At 38.0% G+C, this 26,132-nt stretch overlaps 1 protein-coding gene across 3 annotated transcripts in view; it reads left to right on the top strand.

Moving 5' to 3' along the window:
• LOC109374017 (uncharacterized) overlaps positions 1-26,132 on the top strand; it is a 92,028-nt gene that overhangs the window by 29,078 nt on the left and 36,818 nt on the right. For all 3 annotated transcript variants that reach the window (XM_019628273.1, XM_019628274.1, XM_019628275.1), the window contains one exon: positions 9,225-9,394. In XM_019628273.1, the coding sequence (XP_019483818.1) occupies positions 9,225-9,394 (170 nt within the window). The remainder of the gene's footprint in view (positions 1-9,224; positions 9,395-26,132) is intronic.

The following is a 26,132-nucleotide window of genomic DNA, read 5'->3' as shown; positions in this document are numbered from 1 at the left end:
AAAAAAAATTACTAGAGAGAAAAAGAGACATTTTATAATAAAAAGGTCAAATCATTAGGAAGATATAACAATTATAAACATATACATATAACATAACCCCAAATATATAAAATAAGACCTGACAGAATTGAAATGAGCAGTAGGAAATTTAACAGTAATTGTGGGGACTTAAAAACTCCACTTTCAATAATAGATATAATTACTAGGAAGAATATCAACAAGGATATAAAATAATTGAACACTTACACACAATAGACCTAATAGACATTTATAGATCAGTCTACCCAACAAAAGGAAAATACTTATTCTTATCAAGTGCACGTGGAAAATTCTCCAGGATATACCACGTTTGACCAAAAAACAAGCCTTGGTACATTTAAAAGGATCGAAATAATACAAAGCATGTTTTTAACCACAATGAGATGAAATGAATATAGACACAAAACATGCAACAAAATACTAGAAAACCAAATCCAGTAACATTCTCATAATCCAGTAACAAAGAAAATCCACAATCAAGTAGGATTTACTAGGAATACAAAGTTGGTTAATATCAGAAAAAAATCAGTTAATTTAATACACTATGTCAATAGAATAAAGACAATAGCTACATGATCATCTCAATAGATGCAGAAAGCAATTGACAAAATCCAGCACCTTTTTATGATAAAAATACTAAACAAACTAGGACTAAAATAGAACCTCTTCAACCTGAAAAAAAGGTGTCTATGAAAAACCCACATTAATATAAAACTAGTGGTCAAAGACAATAGTTTTTCCTAAGATAAGGAACAAGCCAAGGGTGTCTGCTCTCACCACTTCTATGCTAATAGCCAGGGTAATGAGGAACTAAAAAGAAATAGTAGGCAAGCATTTTGGATAGGAAGAATTAAAATTCTCTCTATTCACAGATAACATGCTTTTGTATATAGAAAATCCTCAGAAATTCACTAAAAACTAATTAGTTCTATTAGTAGAACTAATAGATGTTTATCAAGGCAATAGGATACAAGATCAATATACAAAATTCCATTGTATATCTGTAAATTTGCATCGAATAATCTGAAAATGAAATTGAGAAAACAATTCCATTTACAAAAGGCATCAAAATAATAAATATTTGGGAATGAGTTTAGCAAAAATGCAAAACTTTGAATATTACAACTACAAAACATTGTCAAAAATATTAAAGAAGATCTAAATGAGTGGAAAGACATACCACATTTATGAGTCAGAAGACTTAACATTGTTAAGATAGCAATACTCCCCAAATTGATATACAGATTTAATGTAATCCCTATCAATATCCTAGCTAGCAAAAATTAACAAGTCAATCCTAAAATTCACATGGAAACTCAGGGGACTCAGAATAGCCAAAACAATCTTGACAAAGAAGAACGAAGTTGTAGGACACACACTTCCTGATTTAAAAACTTAATACAAAACTATATTAAATAAGATGGTGTGGTCCTGACGTGAAGATGACATATAGATCAATGGAATAGATTTGAGAGCCCAGAAATAAACTGTCACATTTATATCAATTGATATTTGGCAAGAACGTCAAAACAATTCAATGGAGAAAGAATAAACTTTTCAGCAAATGGTACTGTGACAACTGGATATCTACTTGCAAAAGAATGAAGTTGGATTCCTTTACACCATATGCAAAATTAACCCAAAATGGATCAAAGATGTAATGTAAGAACTAAAAATCTCAGGAAAAAAACTCAGGGCAAATCTTCATGACCTTGGACTAGGCAATGGTTTCATAGATATGTCACCAAACGCATAGCAACAAAGAAAAAATAGATTAATTTGACTTTATAAAATTAAAAATTGTGCTTACCATCAGAGGATACCATCAAGAAAATGCAAAGACATACTATTAAATGAGAAAATATTTTCAAGTCATGTGTCTTATACAGGATTTATTCCTAGAACTTAAAAAGAACTCCAACCATTCAATAATACTATAAAGACAACCCAATTAAAAGTGGGCCAAGGATCTAAATAGAGATTTCTCCAAATATATACAAATAGCAAATAAGAACATGAAAAGAAGCTTAACATCATTAGCCATCAAGGTAATGCAAATCAAAATCACAGTGAGATACAATGTCACACCAACCCAACTGCTATAATAAAAAATACATAGTAAGAAGTATTGATGGAGATGTACATAAATTGGAGCCTTGAATCGTGGCTGGTGGGAATGTTGTATAGGCTCTTGGAAAAATTTTGGCAGTTCCTCAAAAAGTTAAACATAGAATCAACCATATGACTTAACAATTCAACTTTTACATATATTGGGTTGTCGGAAAAGTCACGATGCATGTTTGTGACAGATGGCACTAGTTCATTTTTGGAAGTACTAAAGTCACTTGCATCTGTGTTATTTCTATGTCATTTGACAGCTGACAGTTTTAGCTTTATTCTAAAAAAAAATGAGCGATTTGGTTGAGTTTTGGAGATTTTATAACAAGTTGAAGATGGAAGACCAAACTGTGCATTTTTGCCATATTTTACTGTTTTAATTCTATAAAGGGAAGAACGCATGTCAAACTTGTGAAAAGTTGCATAAAGTTTATGGTGACAACGCTCTACTAGAATGTCAGTGCCAAGGATGGTTCATGAACTTCCGTGCTGGTGATTTTGATCTCAATGACACTCCTCAACCAGGGAGGCCCACCGAGGTTGATGACAACAGAATAAAGGCATTGATCGAGTCAAACTCACGTTATATGACATGAGAGATTGCAGAAACATTGAACATCCATCATTCAAGCATTCATGACCACCTGAAGAAGCTGGGATATGTAAGCAAGCTCGATATATGGGTTCCACCTCAACTCAAAAAAGTTCATTTGATGGCGCATGTAAACATCTGCAATATGCTCATTAAACGTGAGGAAAATTATCCTTTTTTGAAGCTACTGATAACTGGTGATGAGAAGTGGACTGTTTACAACAATGTGGTGCACAAACGGTCTTGGTTCTGATGTGATGATTCACCTCAAATGACATCAAAAGCAGACATTCATCAGAGGAAGGTTATGCTCTCAGTGTGGTGGGATTTTAAAGGTGTCGTGTTTTTCAAGCTCCTACCAAGGAACCAAACAACCAATTCGAATGTGTACTGTCGGCAATTGGACAGTTTGAACGAATCCATCATCCAGAAATGTCCAGAGCTTGTTAATTGTAAAGGAGTTGAGTTCCATCACGATAACGCGAGACCACACACAAGTTTGATCACCCGTCAAAAATTACTGGAGCTTGGATGGGATGTGTTGCCACACCTACCAGACTCGCCTGACCTTGCGCTGTCAGACTTCCACTTGTTTCTCTCTCTTCAAAACTCCTTGTGTGGTATAACATTCAATTCAGAGGAGGATGTAAATCACCTTGTTCAGTTTTTCGCAAATAAAGACAGGTCCTTCTATGAATGAGGAATTATGAAGCTTACTGAAAGATGGCACAAGGTTATCGAACAAAATGGTCAATATGTCATTGATTGATCTTTGTTCTTTATATAAATAAATGACCTTTGAAAAACATAGACAAAATACGTCATGACTTTTCCAACAACCCAATATATCTAAGATAACTGAAACATATGCCCACACAAAAACTTTTGCATGAGTGCTCATAGCAGCATTATTCATCAATAGCCTCAAAGTAGAAACAACCCAAATGCCCATCAACTGATGAGTGGATAATAAAATGTATATCAATCCAATGGGATATTATTCAGCAATATAAAGGAATAAAGTACTGATACAACATGAGTGAACCTTGAAAACATTATGCTAAATCAAAGAATTACATCACAGAAGACTATGCATTGTGTGGTTCCATTTATGTGAAATGTGCAGAATAGGCAGATTTATAGAGACAGAAAGTAGATTATTAGCTGTCTTGCCTAGCTCTTGAGGAATGGAGAGTGACTGCTAAAGGATATGGGGCTTCTATCTGGGGATGTTAAAAATACTCTAAAATTGACTATGGTGATGAGTTTGCACAACTCTGTCAAGATACTAACGGCTTCTGAATTGTACACTTTAAATGGGAGAGTTGTACGGTATGTGAGTTATATGTCAGTAATGCTGTTATAAGGAAAACGAAATACAGGAGCTCATCCCCAACATTTTGTAGAACACTTAATGAAGTGTTGTTGTCTCCAGCATCTCATGGGCTTTCATAGCAATCCTGAAAAGAGATTGGTATTGCCAGACCAAGTTGCAGAAGATAAGACCAGAAGACTTTAAAGTGATTTACCTAAGATGTGGGCTGTTTGTGGCAGAGCCAGCCCCCACCCCTGCGGGCAGCTGCAGGGCGATTTCCACCACACTAGTTTTTCCCCAGGTCTGTCTGTTCACTCCTTATTTACTTTGCCTTAAGTGCCTTATTTTGGGACTCATGGATGTCAGACTTCCTGCAGGCCCTGTTCTAAGCCCTTCACGAACATTAACTAACTGAATCCTTACAACAACCCTCTGAAGAAGATGCTACTTTGAACCCATTTGCAGATGAGGAAATAGAAGCATGAGATTAACTTTCCCAGATCACACAGCTAGTAAGTGGCAAAGCTAGGATTTGAACCCTGGGAGCCTGGCTCCATACCCAATTGCTTTTAAACCTCTATACTCTGCAGTGAACTTCCCTTCCTTGAATGCATATATTTGGACCTCAATGTCAATTGTAAAAAGAGATGAAGAGAGCATGCTCTATCTGTGTAGTCGCATTGAGATCTGACACTGCAGCCCAAATGAATGTGCCAGGGCTCTGGGCTCCCAAACACCAGAGCCACAGGTGAGTGGTATTGGAATTAATTACTTCCAGGCTGGAAACTCAGCTAGGAGCAATGCTTGTTTAGCAGTGACTAAACAAATCTTTCATGTGACAGGTGATCTGCCTGGGGGTGGGAGTGGGGCAGGCAGGGGGAGGAGGAGCAGCAGAGTTTGTAGGTGTGTATTCAGTCTGGTGAAAACAGTACCTGGAAACACAACACCACTGAACAAGGAAGGGGCTTGAACAAGAGCCCTCAGGCTCAAGACGTCTCTTTCACAAGACCCATACACACACGCACATTGTGCTAATGGCAATGCCACAATACTCATAGTGTCTTACTGCAGGCATGGCCACAGGGTTGCATGTTATTTTACACCCTTGGCTCCCTAGGCTCTGCGTCAATGGGCAGCCACAGCTCGTTCCTGGACTTGTCTTTCTGGTTGGTTGTTTAGAGAAGGTTTACGGATGTAACAGTCCTTTTCTTGTGCCTTTCAGTCTCTAGTATCAACTCTGCTTGTTGAGTGTAATGATGAGTTCTTACCAGGTCACACAGGCTGCCTTCGTCCCCAGCGGTGTCTACACCTGGCCATCCCGGGGGAGGCCCAGTCGCTCTTGTGTTTGTTGTGTGGACAAGAACCAGGTTGTTTGGTTTCACAATATGTTGGGGGCACTCAAAGAGTTAAGCAAGCAGCACAGGGCTGGAGGGGAGGGATATGCAGTTGTTTCCTGGTGCAGGACTGCTCTGACCTGCCCTGAGAGCTCATGCTCACTACTGCCCATGGGGTGGTTAAATCAAGGATGTGTTTTATTTAGGGGACAGTGTGTGGCCTCAGTGAGGACTAATAGTGGCCATGCCTTTAACAGCATCCTGATAGAGACAAGCCTGAGTTTTCGTATGCTCTGGAGATTCTGCCACTGTGTTTGGGCATATCTTCTCCTTTATGTCCTATTTACTCTTTATTTTGAATACAAGTTAAATCTGAATTGTGGTTTTATTTTAGAAAAAAAGGTTTATAAATGCTTCTAAAAACTGAAGAGTAGCTTAGAAATGTTGGTAGGGTAAAAGGAATATTCCGTTTTATACTACTTTTAGTGTATTCTGGCTTTGTACTGTTTAGTGATTGTAGTTTCCACCGTCCCCTGAAGCTTTTCTCTTTTAATTAGCTATTAACTAAGAGGGAGAGTGTAAGAGATAAAGTGACAGGTAATAAATAGGGCCTGTTTGTATATGACTAGGTCTTATTATGCCATTGTAAGAGCTGCAGCTCTTAATTCTAAAGGAGATGGAAAGATATTAGAGATTGTTGAGCAGATATGTGAAAAACATAATTGTAATACTATTATACCCCACAAAATTAATAGTTCATATATATCATCACATACCTAACAAAAATATTCATACTTCTAATTACCCCATAAATGTCCTGCTTTTAGTTTAGTTTTTTTTTTTAATCCAGGACCCAAATAAGGGACCTAGCTTTCTTACAATCATTATTAAATCAACTTTGAATTAAGTGCTGAAGCTTTTTTGGTAGATTTGTGTCTGTTTTTCATGTTGTCACTGATATCACTACAGCCCCCTGGTGGATGGTAAGTGTCAGCATTTTGTATAAATTACACTTTGGTTGTCAATTTTTTTAGGCCAGTCAAGTCACTGCTTAATTAGTGTTCTGCCTGGTAAATTTGAGAGGGAGGCATTAGTTCTGTTTCATCTTGGAAGGGTCGGGAAAAGAGTGATGGGATATTTGAAATCTAACCACATGTTAAAGTGAAAACTCTGTTTATCGCCTGTGCATCTTCCATGTTACTAGATAAGGAGCTGGAAGTACAAAGTGGAGATTTGACAAACCTATTCTGGCTTACAGCAATTAAAATGATAATGATAATACTTCATAAAAAAAGAAAACTCCAGAGCACATGCTAGGTTAATAGGATACTACGGGGACCATAGGCACAGCCAGGATAGTCCCATGCAAACCAGGAAGGCTCTGCAGAAATGGTTGAATGATTACCCCACTATTCGATAGTCAAGTGGAGATAGTCATGTAGGCATGTAGTCTTCACTGGGAGAAGTTCCATATTTTTGAAGTCTGAAGGAAATGTGTGGAACCCAGGGCCATAGATAGAAGAGGATCACAGAAGCACCCAGAAATCTTAAAGGCCTTAAAATGTGTGAATGCCTCCCTTAACATGACTGTGGGGGATTGAGTGACCCCAAACTGCTTTCCATTGTCCTTGGAGTCAATGAATTTTTCCTCTCTTTCCGGTTTACCTCTGGCTTCAGGCTGTCCGTCTGTAATGGGTGTGGCGTGAGTGTTCCTTCTTGGCTGTCCCTCTTGTTTTTCCTCTGGAACCCACAAGGGGTAGTGGTTAGAATGTTAGTTTAGAGCAGTGGGTCTCAACCTTCCTAATGACGCGACCCTTTAATACAGTTCCTCATGTTGTGGTGACCCCCAACCATAAAATTATTGTTGTTGCTACTCTATAACTGTAATTTTGCTACTGTTATGAATCGTAATGTAAATATCTGATATGCAGGATTTGTTTTCATTGTTACAAATTGAACATAATTAAAGCATAGTGATCACAAAAACAATATGTAATTGTATATTGTGAAATATTTATTTCTAATTACAAATAAATGAAATTTTGTCTTGAAGCATGGAGACGGATAGAGGAGCAGTGTCTTGGTTCCTAAGACCATCAAAAATATGTGTTTTCCGATGGTCTTAGGCGCGACCCCTGTGAAAGGGTCGTTCGACGACCCACAGGTTGAGAACCACTGGTTTAGAGTCAGCAGGTTGGTGTGTGGGGCCAGACTTAGCCACAGTCTATCTGTGTGACCTTGGAGTAACTCACCTAGACTTTCTGGACCTTGGTTTTTGTTTTTTTTTAGTTTTTAAATTCTAAAATAGGGATAAAAACATCATTCCCCATTATTTCCTTAGATGATGGAGAACATACAAAAAGGAATTTGTGATTTCATCTATGTGAGAACACATTATTAAACTCTATGCGTGTAAGAATTCTTATTTTAAAAGTAAGCAGGGGAAAAGGGGTATGCTGGTATGGAGAGAGGAAAAGGCAGGTTTAACAACAACAACAAAAAAAACAAATTGAGAAAAAAGGGAATTGCCATGAAGTAGAAAGAGGGATGGCCAACTTAGATCAAGAACTTGTAGAAATCATGCTCTAACTTTTTGTGCTTTGAAAGCTCCTGAGTGTATAGCGTTTCAAAGGCAATTGTGTATGTAGGGAGCGAGAACACAGTGTGAGGGCAGCGAAGGGGAGGAAATCGGCTTTTTGCCCAGCTGTGACTTTTCTCACCATGACTCTAAAGCAGAGAGAGATCCAGTGCCCTGGAGTTCCTGGCCCATCTGAAATTACATGACTGAAAATATGACTGGGGATGGTACTTTCAGTGCTGGGAAGAAAGGGTCCTAGAAAGGTTTGAGCCTTTAAATGGGATCTGATTGGTAAATGGATGAGACACGGAGGCCCAAGGAGGGTGTTAATCAATTTGCAGAAGATGGTGTAGTTCACAGGGCTTTCCACAGTCCATCTCTCTTTTCCTCCTAATAGCAACACTATGCAAACAGGAAAGATATTATTGTTCTTGTTTTATAACTAAGGCATCTGAGGCCATGTTGACTGAGAGCTGGTTAGTGGCAGAATATAGACAAGAACATGGGTCTGCTATCCTCATCTACTCTTTATCCACAAAGCCATCCAGGGTCCATATTTGCTGAAGCTCAGAGTGGTTAGGCAACTCCTAAAAAGTCACACAGCCATAAATACCAGAGACAGAACTTTAATCCAGGCATTCAGACTCTATATCCCATGCACTCTTCACTATTCCACACAGACTCCTTAAGGGGCAGTGGAAAGGTTGACAGCTGTTGGGTATGTAGCAGGTCCCAGGGCAATGTCTGGCTTCTGTGAGATGGCATCCCATGACAATGAGTGACACACCTGGGCCAGTCTGGAAATATGCCCTTCAGAGGAGGGGAGCGTCTTAAAAATGATTCCTCTCACCTCCATGAGGTAGCTAGAGTGATCTTTTAAAAAAAATTCAAGTCTGATCCTTGCATAAAACCATCGGGGTCAAACCTTCATCATGGCCTGGAAGGCCGTGCACAGTTTGACTCCTGTCTGCCTTGCCACTTCATCTTGGGTCACTCCCCCTCACTGCCTGAATGCCAGTCCCTGCAGCCTTGACTCATTTTCTCTGTGCCAAGCCCCTTCCTGCCTCAGAACATCTCCCCAGGTGCCACCCGCCTCCTTTGCCACCCTCCTTCACATCTCAGGGTAAATAGCTCTTCCCGGGGATGCCATCTCTAACTTGGATGTCACCCTATGCTACTGGTAGTTATAAGAAATATGTTTTTGGTCATTCAGATTGTTTTATTTACTATTTTTATTTTAACCCTCAGGGAAGCGAGTCCAGATCTCAGACTGCTGCGTCCTGGAGGATGGCTGGCTGGTGGCTCTGGCTTGTCGCCAGCCCCACTCTCTCACTCTGCACCGATGCCGCCATGCTGGCCAGGCTGTGACAGACCTCGGGTTGAAGCGACTTTTCCAGCACTGTGGGGATGTTCTTCAGGTATTAGTACAGACTACATTACATAATGCTTTCCCTGGGGGGAGTTCTATGGATTGGTTTCTAATGTCTGTCTACCTACTGTTCCCCTCTCCCCATAAAGCAATACCTCTTTTGCTTGGGGGGGGTTGTATAAAAATATAATCTATTGAATGGACACTACCTTCACTTGGCTTAAGAAGTGAAAATTATATAAAAAGATATTTGTTGAGAAGTCTTACTCTCACCCCTGTTGTACTAATTTTCTGGGGCTGTCATAACAAAGGAGCACAAAGCATCACCCTGAACTCTGCCTTCATCTTCACAAAGCGTTCTTCCAGTGTGCATATCCCTGCATCCAAATTTTTTTTCTTTTTATAAGGACACCAGTCACATTGGATTGGGGTTCCACCCTACACCAGTTGAAGCTCATCTTACTAATTACATCTGCAATGAACCTATTCCCAAATAAGGTCCCACTCTGAGGGTGGGACTTCAAAATATGAAGTTTTGGGAGTCATACTTCAAAATACATATCCCATATGAGAGTTTCATGTCTGGACATTCATGCAGATGAAAAAAATAATTATCTGAGCAGAGAACTCAATAGTATTTTACATATACACTCAAAGCAATTTTTGCACAGTTTTAATAGGCCCTGAATTTTTCAGGAATGTAACTACCAGGTTTATTGAAGAAAGAGTGTGCTTTGTTTTACTTGGAAATTTACCCAGAGTTGTTCATGTCTTTAGAAAATCATGTTATTAACAGCAACACTGTGCATAGTATTTGGGCCACCAAGCAACACACCTAAAGCACTCTTCATTTATAGAAAAATGTCAGGCTTCTGCCACTGTAAAAATTATCTGGAATATACTTCTTATTTTGTTACATAGTTTTCTTCTTATGAGGTGGAAAGAAGGGATTGCAAAATATTCTAAGCCAGTTTTACAGATATTTTCTCCCCAAATATGGGAAACACACACACACTGGGGGTGCCAAAAAAATATATACAAGTGGACACTTTGGTCAACATTGCTCAAGCAGCAGTTTGCCATAATCAGAAGTGTCTGGATGCTGATGGTAACCACTTTGAGCACATCTTGTAATTGCAGAAGTCAAATGTGACTCATATTAATCTTTTGTTTTTGGTATATATTGAGTACTGCAGTTTTAATACAGTTTTTTCCTTTCTTAAAATGTGTATACATTTTTTTGGCACCGTGTGTGTGTGTGTGTGTGTGTGTGTGTGTGTGTGTGTGTGTACATATATATGAAGTTACATATTTGTGGCATCTGGGAGGTACAGAGCATAATGATTTTGTAAAATACCTTGAAGATTCTAGTATCCTCATTTAAAATTCCTCTTAATATTGTCAAATTGTTTTTAGTCTTACTTCATTCTCATCCAGTTGTTGGGGGCTCTGTCTTTGCTGCACAATTTTGTCCCTAAGTTTTCAAAAGCCTGACATTTTAGTTGAGTCTTCAGTTAAGGGTTTTTAATGATGGAAGATATTTTTTGAGACTGACGTTGTAAAATTGCAATAACATTTTTTACAATGACATGCTTTACAATGACATTGTAAAACACCGAGGTGTTGAGTGCCTTGTTTAGCATATGTACCCATGCACATATTAGTTTGAAAATGTCAGTCTGAGAGAAGGTGTCAAAAAGAGTTTTGAATATTCAGTGCAAGTTTCCAAACTTCATCTGAGTTCAGAGACTAACAATAACAATTTAGGAGGAGGGAGGATGTCTGCTTTTTGTTGACATTCATGGATCAGTTGTTGTGCAAATATTGGATTCTTTCCGGCTATAATAACAGGCAAACAGCAGCAAATCTGCTCTTCAGAATAGCAAAATTATGAAATACTCAGTTGAGTGTGTGTGTGTGTGTGTGTGTGTGTGTGTGTGTGTGTGTATTTAGAATTCTTTTTTTCCCAGGGAAACAGCACACAGTAGGGGCTCAGTAAAAATGTAGTCAAGACCCACAGACACTTTTCAGAGCTAGAAGGACGCTTAGGGATTATCTAGGCTATTCCATCGGCTTGTCATCTTCCCTTTTTCAAACTGAAGATATTAAGGCCCACACAGATTAACTGAATTGCTGGTGACTGCTTATATACTTGGCCTATTTTGAGAGATCTTATGAAAAAAACAGTTATGTTACATTTTTATACGGATGTCTTTGGGGACTTAACTTGTGAGCCACCCACCATATGGCTTCTGAGGAGTGTCACCTTCAAGAACTCTTTGCTTTTTGTTTTTTTAGCAATTTATTTATCCATCTCAAATATCATGGATTATTAAAGTTTAAGGCAGAGGATTCTTTGCAGCTACTTTATAAATTGCCCTTTTTATGAGGACCCATGAAATAAATTTCTCAGAAAACTAGAACCTAGGGATATTTGTCATTCTTCTGAGTAACTTGTTTTCATTTACTTTATGGAAGGAATAATTATGCTTTCTTCTTCACCTTGGCTGCTAGGAAATATAGACTCAGATTTGTGAAATGAAACAATAGGATGACTTGTAGTTTGTAAGCTAATCTAAACTTTGGGCTAATTTTATTTTTTCTGTCCCTTTTTATTGTCTATTTTCCTTTTCTCCCTACCTTATTTTTATCTTATTGAACTGTGGATATTTTGAAGTTCATGAGATCCTTTTTAATGTTATGCTTAACAATCTTTAAATCTATTATTTTTTGCACATCAAAGTAAGAAAGGCACTGTCAATAAATCCACCTGAGAAGTTGTAGTGAGACAGGCAGGTTTAAAAGAGAGAGAATCCAATTAGCTGTCTTTTTAATTTTGGAAAAAAACTTTGGGTCCTACCAGGTGGGAAGAATGTGAGAAGAATGTAGGGTTCTCTCAAGTTCTAAGGTCTGTTGAGCTAAACGGGAAAATAAATTATAGTATTTAATACATATTTAAAAATACAGTATATCTTAAAAAGTAATAATTTAAGAGAAAAATTAACCTGGAATTCTCTTAAGTGGTACAGTAACCCTGGTTAATTTTCAAATCTGACTTGAAAATTATGCCATGGTATGACTGAACTCCAGAGATGAGGAATGTTTGATTACTTCCTTCTATAAATTTTATAGTCTGTGTTAAAGATATAAATAGAGCCCTGTCTGTCCTGTATTTTGAACAAGAATTCAGTCTGCATTCCGGACATTCATTCTGGTTGTTGGGGATTTTTAGCAAACTAAGGAGGCAGCCCCAACGATTGCTTGGAAAAGTAGACTCAAAATTATTTGGGATGATTTACATTGTTTTCTTGTGAGTTTATAGAGTCTAATCCTAGAAATTAAGACTAGAATGATGGTGAGAATCAAACCCATGATATTAATATTTTGTGTAAAAATCGGTACATATTTGTGTTGTATGTCTTTATAAAATGGAAGACGATTGGACTTATGAAAGTAACAGATTATCCTTGTGATTCTAATTTAAAGTATATAACTGAATAAGTGATTGATATGGGTAAGCTAGGATTTACATTCTCGTCACTGTGAGCCCTGTTTTCCCCCCTCCCCTATGCTGAATATTATAAAGAGAGTGACTGGTTAGTGTCACTTGATTATTCCCCAGTGAACAGGTTAATGGGCGTTGCTTCCTTTTGTGCACCAGCTGTCTCATTTTTCCTCGGTACACTGTGCACTGTCACACCTGTGTGTGTCTCCCCATGCTGTTCCAGGTGCCCACTATTTGTCCTATCTCTGCTTGGAAAAACTCAATCCATCCTTTAAGGCACAGCGGAGTGTGCCCTCGGTTGACATCCTCCCCCACTCCCTCCAAAAGCAGGATGTCCTGCAGCCTCTGTGGTGTTCTAAGATCCCTACCATGAAATGAGAATGTGTGACTGTCAACTGTGGGATCATACACCCATAAAGGCTCAGATCCTGACTTGGGCACAGTGTCTGGGCCATAGTAGTCACTTAATGCATGTTACATCGAGCTAAATTAATGAGTTAAATTGGCGTTAAATATACTGACTAGCGAGATAGCAGATGATTTATTACTAGGTCAACTCTTATTTAGGATGCCATAAAATCATAAGGATTTAAAATATAATCTAGTTCTTTTTCATATTTTTGCCTTTTATGGAGAATTTAATGTGAAGAAAGAGGTCCACAGAATAAAACAGCATGAAAGCTACTGATTCTGGACAAGACGACCCTTTATTTTCAGATTAGTAAACTAAAGATTTTTAATATAAAAAATCTAAATATCTGATTTCTCTTGAAAAATTAAAAGACTCGCAACACAGGTTCTTATTTTTGAAAATGATCAGTCTGCTGGGACCCTCTCCAGTCTGCCAGTCCTCACCACTTCCTGTAGTTTCCCTGATACAGAAGCTTAGTATCAAGAGCAGCACTAAAACCCCAAAGCCATGACTGTGGCATACCATGGTAATCCATCTGGCCTCTTCCCTGTGTTTACATTACTTGCCTGTCACTGAAGGCACTTGAACTTCAGGATCCAGCTTTACAATAGATGTGTTTCTATCAAGTATTGTGTGAAATATATTGTTTAAAATCAAACTCCATCTGAAATGCATGTATTGGGCTGTTGGAAAAGTCATGACGTATTTTTTCTGTTTTTCGTTGCAAAAATGTGTCATGACTTTTCCAACAGCCCATAGTTTGCTAGTCAGAGGAATCAACTATAACAGTAAATAAATTATTTGTACATCAAATTAGTGCACTTGATTATATTTCTATTGCCTTGACAAGAGCTATAGCTTAGCTTGGCCTCTAATTCTGAGAACTCAACTTGTCCTATTGAAATTCTATATAATTTTTTTCCCTTTTATTATTGTGATATTCACTTTTGTACAGGAGAAGCTTGGGTTCAATGTGATTGTTCTTCCTTTGCAAGTAATCTGTTATGGCTTTCTTTTCCTGCATGGATAAGATCATATTGCTTATATAATTTTTATCATGAAAATAAAGCTGTTGCCAAAACAAGTTAAAGACTGAGCAATATTAATTTTTTTCAGGGACATGGTGAGCTCATGAGAGCTGTAGACTCTAACTATTTTCACCCTAAAAGTTCCTCTTCTTGTATACAGTTTTTTAAAACTAGTTGTATTGACATATAAATTTCATATAAAATTTAACCATGCTACGCATACAGTTCAATGATTTTTGGTTTCATAACATTTCCATCATCCCAAATAGTTCCTTTGTGCTCATTTGCAGTTCATCCTTGTACCTACCTCCAAGCCCTAGCCAAGCCCGAGCCAGGAATATGCTTGCCCCAGTGAGGACCTCAACCTGGGTATTGGCCTTTTCTATTCACTCATCATGGAGATATTGCTTCCACCAACAAGGCCATTGGGCATGGGGGTCACCACCACTCCAAATGGGGTGAACCCCCTTTCTCAGAAGCATAGCCTGTACCCTGCCCTAGCAGAATCCCTGGCTTACTGAGCAAGAGGGGATGTGGGAATGATTGGAACAGCCCGAGGCAAGAATGCCTCAGACGCTCTGTTTCTACTTCAGGTGCAGCTGTTTAACCATAAAGGCTCCACAGATAATTGTTTACAGTTGCCTTTGGGAAGAGGCTTTGCTGAGCTGCTCATTCCCCCACAGCTAGAAACCTCATCTTTTTATATATGCTTGACCGCTTTTTTTCCATTTTTTTCTGGTTTCTTTCTCAACAATGTCGGTGGCCTCCTGATTGGTCTCTGTGGTCTGTAATCTATTGCTATCCCTTTTTATCTTATTGTCTTCTCTGTCTCCTTATGGAGCTTTTCTAGTCGGGCCTTGATATCATGGCTTCTGTTTTCTAGTTAGTTCCTAATCATACTAGTTCTGTTTTCCGCAGTCCATCTTCTGCACTGCTGCTGAGATAAATTTTGGTTGTTGCAACATTAATTTCTTTACATTTCTTTTGTGTCCTTATCTACATTTCCATATCAGGCTTGCACCTCAGTTCTATTTCCTCACTTTTTCTTAATTTTATAAAGTTATTTTCTTCTGTGTGTTTGAAAATAGAACTGCTTTCTAAACATTTTATCCGATTTCTCAGTATGAACAGGAGTGATCTTTCTTGGCATCTTTGGAACAATAATATTCTTCTTTGATTTTCAAATGCTTCGTGTTATATAGTTTTTCGGATCACTCAACTTGGAACAAGGAAGATTGATTCCAGCCTGATGCTTGCCAGCTGATAGTACCCACTCCTTCTATCTCGATTCTTTGATTGTCCACCAAGGTACCATCAGAATTCTCTTTTCAGGGTAGAAGTTAGAGGTTAAGTAGATGCACTTAAGTCCCAAGCATTTAAGTTTTTATGTCAAGAAGAAATTTATCCAGGTCCACATTACTTTACTGAGGCGGGACCACTTGTGTTCCCATCACCAGGTTTTTTATGAGCAAGTGTATTTCTTACTGAAAACTTTGAGTCAGCACGTAGCTGTTGCTTTTTTAGAGGTAGAGCATGGTTAAGTGCAGTCTCCAAAGTAGATTGCTTCCTCTTGCTGTCCCCACCCACTCAAAACTGGACACCACAAGGTGCATTGCGCTATTGCTGGGCCCATGAGCTCATGGCCAAGTTCAATTAATGCATCCCTTAAGCTCCAATGTCAATTTAGTAATGAAGCACTAAAGAATTCTCAGGGAAGAATTCCCTTAGTGAGGAAGAACCCCTCAGAAACTGGGTCTCTAATATAATGTTGAATTTTTATGGCTGTTTTGCTCTCTTTCAGAGACCCATATATGAGTCACTGGTGGTCATTTCTCAGTATGACTCATGTACATCGCTATGAGGACTGATTCTTCCCAATGAGTAAAAAACATCATTGATATCATTGATTTATATTCTTAGTTTTTATTGCTGTTGTAATTTCCTCACTACATTGGTATTTTAAATTGGAGGGGGAAATTAGCAACCTTCTACCGTATACTAACAATATCCAAATATTGGCTAAACTAATGAAATATTTTCATGTTCTGAAGGATTTTTTCCCCCTATAACCCTTAAAATTTTTAGCCTAAATCCCTGAAAAATACATTTTTTGCTCTTGTTTATATACAAAGAGATTACCTTGGAGGAATGTATGTTAAAACAGCGAATCTCAAATTGTAATATACAGTGTTTCTGAAACTTGAGTGTGCATATATATCCCCGAGAAGCTTGTTAACAAGCTCCCAGGTGATGTCAGTACTGCTGTTACAATCAGTAGGGTACCAGGGGAGCTGGTGTGCTGTGTCCATGACATGGAGCCCAAATCATTCATACTTGGATTGCCAGTCAGGAAGAGGCCAACTGGGGAAATTCTGCCGCATCATTTCGAGACTCACTGAAGGCCTGGTGATCTGTGACCCATGTCCCCAAAGCAGAGACTGCTACCAAGAGGTTGCTCTGTCAACAGTTGTGAGACATTTCATGTTCAAATACTCATGACCTGATTATCTGGGAGGAGGCTGTTAGAGTAAGGAGGTGGCAACCACAGATAAGTCTTATCATTTTTATGACATCAATAATATATATATATATATTTTTTTTTTAAATTAAAAGCCTCTAAGAGTTTGAAGTGGGGTTTGTTGTATGTCATAAAAATTCAGTGTTTTGAGCTCATGGATAGAGTTCCACAAGCAGATTTCTGAAAGGAATGCTCAATTCCTAGGAAAATAGCAAAGGGTGTATTTGGAACTATGGGCAAGAAGCTACGTTAAGAAGGCTGGTCCTGCTCTAGAAGAGCCGAGATGTTAATATTTTAACATGTAATGAAAATAAACACCCCTATTGATTTGGAAGATATGTTGTAGCAGACCCCTCAAAATAGATTCCATTGTGGTTTTTTTTTTTTTTTTTTTTTAGCCTACATCGTCACCTGCAACTCACGGCAGCCCAGCTCCAGGTTGAGCTGTTGTTCAGCATCTCAGCTGTGNTGTTCAGCATCTCAGCTGTGGAGGGCAGTGTCACTGGCCCTCATATGTGGGATCCGAACCGGGGCCCTCTGGCGTCCCAAGCCAGTTCTTAACCAACGCGCCACTCGGCCGGCCCCATTGTGGTCTTTTATTTGTTATGTTTAGGCATATTTTATGGTGTAAAATTTAAATTGGAGTTAATTTTCAGGATCAGTCTGCTTTTATCCCCCCGCCTGATTGACATCCACTCTTTTCTAGACCTCTCCCCTAGTATAATTACTTCCTTATTCTAACATTTTCTTCAGAAAACCGGCTTCATGATTGGCAATTTTAGTTTATGAGTTATGTTGTGGCTATGCATTTCAAGGCATTTATCTGGAAATGTCTGAAAGACAATGGTGACAGTTTAAAAAATCATGCCCTCTGAAACTAGCCTCTTGTATAGGTATAGGAAAACAATGTGCCCAGGAAGCTTTAAAGAGCTTAGATGTCTGGAAAAAGCAGATTAACACAAGTACCATTGACACCAAGTCTGTGGCCTTGGACAAATCACTATGGTTGTTATTTAATTTCTCATACTCTGTGGTCTTTTTAAAATAACTAAAAATTAAATTGCATGTATATCTTAAAGTAGGTCATCTCCTTCTGAAAGTGTTATCAAAGAAGTCAGTCTTTTAAGTATCTTTTGCCTTTCATTTTTAGAAAGAACAGCTTGTTGCCAGCTGAACTTGCATCCATCCTTCCCTTCCTTCTACCCTCTCTCCCTGCCTCTTAGCAGTTACTGCTCTCCATCTATTGCTTTTAGTCACTTTATAAATAAAAATCCTTTGTGTCTGCCCCACTGCTGCCTCCTAAATTTCCAGCCTTCTCACTCTGCCTGTCCCCACACTGTACCTAAACAATCTTTTCATGCCTTTCCATATCATTCTGATAAGGTAACATCCAGTGCCCCCCCCCCCCCCCCCGCCCCAGCTGATCCAACTTCTGACTTTGGTCAGCAAGCTCTCCAATATTTAGCTGTACCGTTTCATCATTCTCATTTCCAGCATGAACCCATCTGTTACTGTCTTGCTGCCTATAGTTCTTTATCCTTGTTTCTTAACATTCACCATTGTCCTGTTTTTTATCTACTAAATTATGTCCCACTATTACGGAAATCTCATTTTAAGACAGACCTAGCACAACATTTTTAAGATTAAGTTTTACTACAAATATATCACAACTCTTAGCTCCCTACCCCAACTCACTCAATTTTTTTATGATTATCTTCTTTATTACATACGTACTAACTTACTTATTCATTTTGCATCCAGTGACTATGCTCTTTTTTAATATATATTAGGTTTAGTCCATAAACCAACAATTCCCTAAACAGTGTTTTGTGACAATAAAAACAGGAATACCAATTAATACAACAAACTAGAAAGTACCAACATAAGGCAGTTAGTTAATGCAAAACTGTGTGTGCATGTGTGTGTGTGTGCGCGCGCGCGTGTGTGTGTGTGTGTGTGTGTGTGTGTGTGTGTGTGTGTTTAAAGAGGTTAAAGAAAGCTTGTTTTATGTAGGGTATTATAGAAATAAGATAATGTTTCAGTAAAAGAGTTAAGGTGAATCCATGCTTTATCATGTTTCAAAATAAATCCATATGAAATAAAAATATAAAAATCTAGTCATTATAATAAAATTAACAAAGATTAGAACATTTATTCAATATATATAGGAAGGATAACTTCATTTTTAAAGAAATAAATGAAATTGTAAAAGGCTGATAGCCTCAAGAATATACATATTTACAATTTCAATACCATTAAAAAACCCCAAAGGGGCTGATGTATACAATATTTTTAAATTCTTATTTCTAAAGAAGACAATCCAAACTTTAAAGGATAAATACAAAAGAGGATATTAATGCATTCCACATAGACTGTAAGCTCTGTGAGGACAAGGATTTTTTTCTTGTATTTCACACATAATAGGTATGTAATAAATATTGAATTAATAAATGATTAAGGGGGAACAAATAGAAAGCAAACTTCTAAAAGCATATCACTGCCAGAATAAATATGCAAGAAAAAACAACAACGAAAATAGTTTTTAAAATTATACCATACAGTATCAGTAATGTTATAGTAGAATCGGTGGTGCTCATCCCTTGCAGTGGCTCCATAAATTGGTTCCCTTTTGGGAGGTAATGTGATAATTTGTAACAAGAGCACAGCATCCCCAGTGCAGAAATTTATCTTGGTGAAGTAGCCAAGGTTAAATGTTTTATATTTGCATATTAAATAGATATAAATATTTAATATTCCATATATATGTCCTCATTAATGTGTTCAGTCTAGCTTTATCTACAATATTTAATATCAGGGGAATCATTATATGCATTTTTACGTTGTACAAAGGTATGCTATGAGACCACACAAATGATAGTAATTCTAAAGATGCATGAAGGCTGTTTCTTAAGTGAAAACAATGTGTATTATTATTGACTGTAACTATAAAAAAATTCTATAAGCGTATAAATGACAGTATGCATTCATGAAGAAATAAAAGCAATTTTGTGAGGGTGGTGGACTTGTGATCTTACTAATATTGTTTTAAAATTTTTTTAAATTATAGCTTTAATTAAAATTTATAAAATGGTCTCTCTACTATATATTATATATGTATACACACACATATATATATATACATACACATATGCATATATAATTTACATTCTCATGAGCTTAATAAAGCTGTTGGTTTCCCTAGGAAACTATCATAATTATTTATTGACCTGTAGACTCTCCGCTGACATTGATATACTCACTAATGAATATATTTATGAGAAAGCAGGAAGTGCCATTTCAACGTAGGTTGAGGGGAAGCTTGGAAGAAATGTCCTTGAAGCATTATCTGCTTTAGCATGAGTGTTGAGCACAAAGCAGATCTTTTTCTGCATATAGACAACGAGGCTGAGAGGCATTCAGGTTGTAGTTGCACAACAGATAGGAGCATTTTGGAGTGCACTGACTGGTGGATGCCCATTAGGAGATAACTTGAGATGTTGAAAATATTAACTGTATTTATTTTTAGGTCTTGGGTTTATAGGTGGCTTTTAAAGAAAGAACTGGTTAATTGAGATAGAATTTAAAAACCATAAAAATTTCCCTTTTAAAGTGTACAATTCAGTCGTTTTTAGTATATTCAACTGAGTCATGCATCACTGCTATCTAGTTTTAGAACACTTGCATTAACCCCAAAAGAAACCCCAGACCCCTTACTAGTCATCCCCATTTCCCCTCCTCCCAGCCCTTAGCAAGCACTAATCTACTTCCTGTCTCTATGGGTTTCCCTATTCAGGACCTTTCATATAAATGGCATCATAGGATATGTAGTCTTTTGTGTCTGGCTTCTTTCACTTAGCATAATGTTTTCAAGGTTCATCTACGGTGTAGCATGTATCAGTACTTCATTATTTTTTATGGGTGAATAATTCCATTGTATCGATACACCACGTTTTGTTTACCCATTCATTAGTTGATGGACATTTGGTTTGTTTCCACTTTGGCTATTATGAGCAATGCTGCTATGAACATTCATGTATGAGTTTTTTTTTTTTCAATTCTCTTGGCTGTATACCTAGGAGTAGAATTGCTGGGTCATATTGTAACTCTATATTTGACATTTTGAGGACTTCCAGACTGGTTTCCAAAGCAACTACAACATTTTATAATTCCATTACTGGTGGTTTTTACTTTCTTCTTTGTTTAGTTATTTGTCTATAATGGACACATATTACTTTACTAAATAGAAAAAAATTAGGCTATTTATAAAGACTTTGAGTCCCAATTTGTGGGCCACAGGGCTTTTAATCCATTTGGATACCATCTTTATTTTTAAACTGAACAAAGACCCTGTTTCTATAAATAGAAGTTGTGATCAAAGAGGAACGAATCTGCTTTCAATAGCTTGACCAAAATGATAGACCTGTTGGGAAGAGATGTGGACTATATGTTCTTCACAGGATTTCTCCATGTAAGCTGTTGAGTTCCTATCCGTGTGTTCTTGTTACACTTACCTGTGAAAGTACAGTAAAACCACCTCTGCTGATCAGGTGACTGAAAATAGTGAAGGGTAGAAGAAGGATGAGAAAGCCTGTGTGTGATGGAAAAAAAATCCATTTCAGTACATTTGGGATATATAGCTATATCTATACATATATCTATGTCTATACCCATATCTATATCTATATCTGTTAAATTTTTTTTTCTTATAACAATGTACTCTTTTTTTTTTTTTAAGATTTTATTGGGGAATTGGGGGAGTGGAACAGACAAGTTGCTGTCCTTTGGTTCTTCAGTCTAGTTGTGGAGGACGACGCTTTGCTGGCCCATGTTGGTATTGTGATCATGGCACTCTTCCCGGCTGAGGCAGATCGGTTGCCAGCCATTGGACGGCCGCTCACGCCAGCTGCCGGCCACTCACAGTAGCTCATGGCAGCCTAATGCAGCTCTACTGCAGCCTACGCCATTGCTGGTGACTCACGTCAGCCCAGCTCCAGGTTGAGCTGTTGTTCACCATCTTAGCTGTAGAGGGTACAATGTAACTGGCCCTCATGTGGGATCCAAAACAGTGTCCCTGCTGCTCAGAGCTCGCACTCCCAAGCCAACTCCTAACCAACGCGCCACTTGGCCAGCCCCAGCTATCAGAATTTTGACTAGTGCAAAGTCCTGAAGTAATTTGCTTAAATAAGTATCATCTATATGTAGAAGAATGTTTTGAAATTGCATGGGGGAACCTAAAACAATGTAAGCATGATTTCTCGTCTGTCACAATTATGATGTGTGATAAATTGGTGAAGCTCAAATTATGTGACTTTCAGGGCTCCTTAACAGTCCCATGCTAAGCTATACTGGAGCCTGAGCCAAAGGGAAAAATTGGTAATACTGATCCAGTTTTTGTTGAAACTTTTGACATTTTGTTTATCATAGATTTTGTTTGTATTAATTTTGATTTTTAAAAATCATTGCACTAAATATTATATATCTTGATAACTGATATTTTGGGCACCGTCTTAGATTTTACACCCAAGGGGAGTACCTCATTGGCGTCACGTTAGCCCCACCTCTGACTTTGACTCTATTTAGAGTTCCTTAGGTAAATGGGATAGAAAACTGAGTGGCAATTTATTCATGGAGAAACTGAGTCATGGATTAGCCCATTTGGTGTCATACAGTGATAGTCACACAATGACTAAGTGGGAATCAGAAGAATAACTTTTCACTCTTATTCTTTTATCAAATCGGTAAGTGATACTCCCTTGTTATATATTTACTAAGATTTGATCCCTTTAATTTCCTTTTCACATATTTTATTAGAAATATTAACTATGTCAAACTTTTTCAATATTGTTTCTCTAATTTTTCAACCTTTACAAAGTGGGCAAAAGTTTCCCAACGACTAGCTGTTTAATCCTTACTCCTGGCCTTTCAGAATTTTCTGGACAGGAGGAGCATGTGTTTTAAAGCCTGATAGAGAACTTATATTACAGTGGAGTAGAATTTTCTGCATAATTTCTTCATTCCTCTCCAAGAGATTAGGGACAATCTTTTTCCCGCCACCCTTATCTCTCATCTGCTTGTTAGAGCTTTTCAATTTGCAAGTGAGATAGTCAGAGGAGCAAGAGGGTTATGAAAATTTCAGTGCATCGAAATGTTTGTTGAACTCATTGGAAGAACAGCATATCCTGGAGCTATTATTGGCATAGCAAACAGTGAATGACATTCAGAGTTTATACTGTTTGCTCTGTGATACTGCTGGAATGGTTTAGGTCATACACACGTTACCAAAGGGTGACTCTTTCTGGGCTGGCCTGTTTGTTTGTTCTTTAATTTATCATCATGGTGAAGTACAATCTTCATTATGTGTAGTTCAGATCACTGGGGAAGAGGGAAAGCTACAAATCAGAAGAGGGAACCATGTTTGCCCACGTTTATGAGAATTTTCCCTTGAGAATAGCTATTAAAATGGTTTCTTGGGGAAATACATTGGGAAATACTGCATACTAAATGCCAGTTGTGGAGATGCACATAGCATAGGAATACTCTGAGAAATCCTGCAGAGGAAAACGAAAACCTACAGTGTTTGTTAACCCATTTTTGCCCAATTTTTGTTATGGAACTTCCTTGACATATTGCTATGAAACAAATTGCCCCAAAACTTAGGGAGTTAAAACAACAATTATTATTATTATTATTTTTTAATCTCTCATAGTTTCTGCGAGTCAGGAATTTGGGAAGGACTCACCTGAGTCATCCTGTCTAGGGTGTCTTTCATGTGGTGCAGCCAGGTGGTGGCTGGTGCTAGAACAGCAGGTAGCAGGAGCGGCTGGAGGCTGGCTGCACATCTCTCTTCATGTCACCTTTCGCTTTCTCCTTGTGGTCTCTCCGTGTGGTCTAGATTGGGCTTCCTCACAGCATAGCTGCCTCAGGGCGAGAGGATTGGTACATGGTATCTCAGAGTTCCAGTGAAAGTATTTCAGCTCACAAGGTGAAAACTGCAGTGACTTTTATGACTTAACCTTAGAAATCATGCAGCATTGCTTCCACTGTATTTTGTTACATATGAGTCACACGACCCCAAGAGCAGGGGAGTTCAATTCCACATCTTGAAGAAGTGGCAAAGTTCCATAATAGCATGTAGACCGAAGATACAGTTGCCACCTATTTAGGAAAATACATTCTACCACAGAACTCTCCATGAAATGTATTCAATGTTGTTTCCGTGAATCATACTTTTGAATGCTGCTTTAGACAATTACCACCAGATACTTCTAAGTAGAAAGACAGACTGATCAAAAAAAAGATCTGTCTTTACAAATTCTGGAGACTTTCAGACAGGCAATTCACAAAGAGATTATTTGACATGTCTATACTGAAAGGTACCATTAATTTAAATCCTATATCCCAGGATATACCCATTTAGATGTTTAGTTTTTATGGCTCAGAGAGGGTTAATGCTCTAGCCTTCTACTTCAGTGCCAATGATTGAACCAGGTTGTGTGAAATCTTTTGGCATTTATATGTCTAAACTAGACTAGAGCAGGTTTGGAGTGATCCACTGCAATGCAGAATGACCTAGAGAATCTTCTCCAAATAAGATGGGTCTTTATCAAACTGAATGGCTTCCTGGCAGTGTAGCCAAGTTTTGAGAGACATATCAATAAGCTACTGGCACTTCCTAAACCTCCCAACCCTCAAATTCTTATCCCAGGCTCTACTTATGAGGCAACCCAAACTAAGACATAGTCGTTGTTAGGAATAAAGAAGTGCTTACATGAATTAAATACTGTATATGGCATTGTGTGAATGACAATTTCATAGAGCAAATAAGTTGAGTTTTGCCTACAGAGGGGGAAAAGGATTATGAGAGTGGTTAAAGAAAAGGAAGGGCCTTGTTGGCTTCATAGGCAATAATTTACCCCAGAAAACCTAGCTTGAGAACAATGTTACTCAGCAGAAGGTGACTTCCAAAACTGTGTACTAGATTTTCAACATTTGGAAGCTGGGATTAGATGAAAGCTAGCTCATCACACTGAAACCATCACCTCAGAAATGGAAAGCTTGTTGATATGTCTCTCAAAACTTGGCAACACTGCCTCACAGAATTCTTTCCCATCCCGTATGTTCTCCATACATGCTTAATTTTTAGGCTAACCTTGGCCTAAGGAGGAGCCTTACATTCTAAAAATCATGACCAAGCTTCCATTTAATATCTCACTCTTGTGTGAATTGCAGGCTTAAATGAGAATAGGGCATCTCTTCTCTTAGAAATAAATTGTCCAGGATAATAGCAAATTATTTGAACTTAAAGCAATTGCTGTTAAATTTTAATTGACTTTAAATCGTGGTACTTAAAATTTATTCCCACACTAGTGATAAATTTTTATTGGCATTATCACCTTTGGCCACAAAATCACTATTCGAAAATCATCCAGCAAGAGTTAAGAGTATATAGCATGTGACATAGAACATAACTGGATTTTTTCTCTTTGTTTTTGTTTGAAGGTAACTGACCTGTGCAGGGATAAAACCCACTGATTTGAACTCTTTTCTCTGAATATCCATGTATATACAACACACTCTGCTGATATGGTGATTAACAAATTACTAGGGTATGGGCTTAAAAGATCAAAATAATTTGGAGTGAAAAATTTCTATCATATCGAAGCCATCATCATTGTTTTTAGAGAGTTTCAGAATTGCTAAGATGCTTCACAATGAAAACATTATGTCTTTATGTAAATTACAGACTAGGAAAAGTGGGCACGTTGGACATAGTTTTATGAGTTTTTGCAAAAAATCCCCTTTGTGGTAGTAGGCATTCCATTCCTTGGCCCTATTATTCTTTGAATTTCAGATCAATAAATAGGAGCCAAATATCAGCTCATATAAGGAATATCGTGAGAAATATTGGCCACCACAAATAGGTTTGGCTTTTGTTGAAATGAATGAAAAATTAGGGCAATCATCTGTAAATTTACTCTAATGAGTCATCGGCTACTGTAGGCTTTGGGGCATGCGTTTCGGTAGACTCGCCAGATTTCCCACATCCTTGCTGTTAGTATCCTGTTTCAGGGCTGCTAATAGACAAAGAAGCACAGACAAAGGACTGCCTGTGAAAGTGGTCACACCCCTGGATCCGGACAGCACTATAAACCCCCACCTGTGGTGCCTCAGAAATGAAGCTCTCTTTCTCATTTCAGCCTCTCTCATTTCCTTTTTGCTCCTGCCTTTTCTTTCTCTTAGTCTCAGCACATACACTATACTTTCGTTCATATTGCTAGAACTGTTCTACCCTGGGTCTCTCTCAGTCTCATATTTCTCCCTTTT

This window comes from Hipposideros armiger, unplaced genomic scaffold (genome assembly GCF_001890085.2).
Source record: "Hipposideros armiger isolate ML-2016 unplaced genomic scaffold, ASM189008v1 scaffold_777, whole genome shotgun sequence".
Lineage (NCBI taxonomy): Eukaryota > Metazoa > Chordata > Mammalia > Chiroptera > Hipposideridae > Hipposideros > Hipposideros armiger.
Note: the sequence above shows the minus strand (reverse complement) of the source record. Positions and strands in the feature narration are given on the sequence as shown.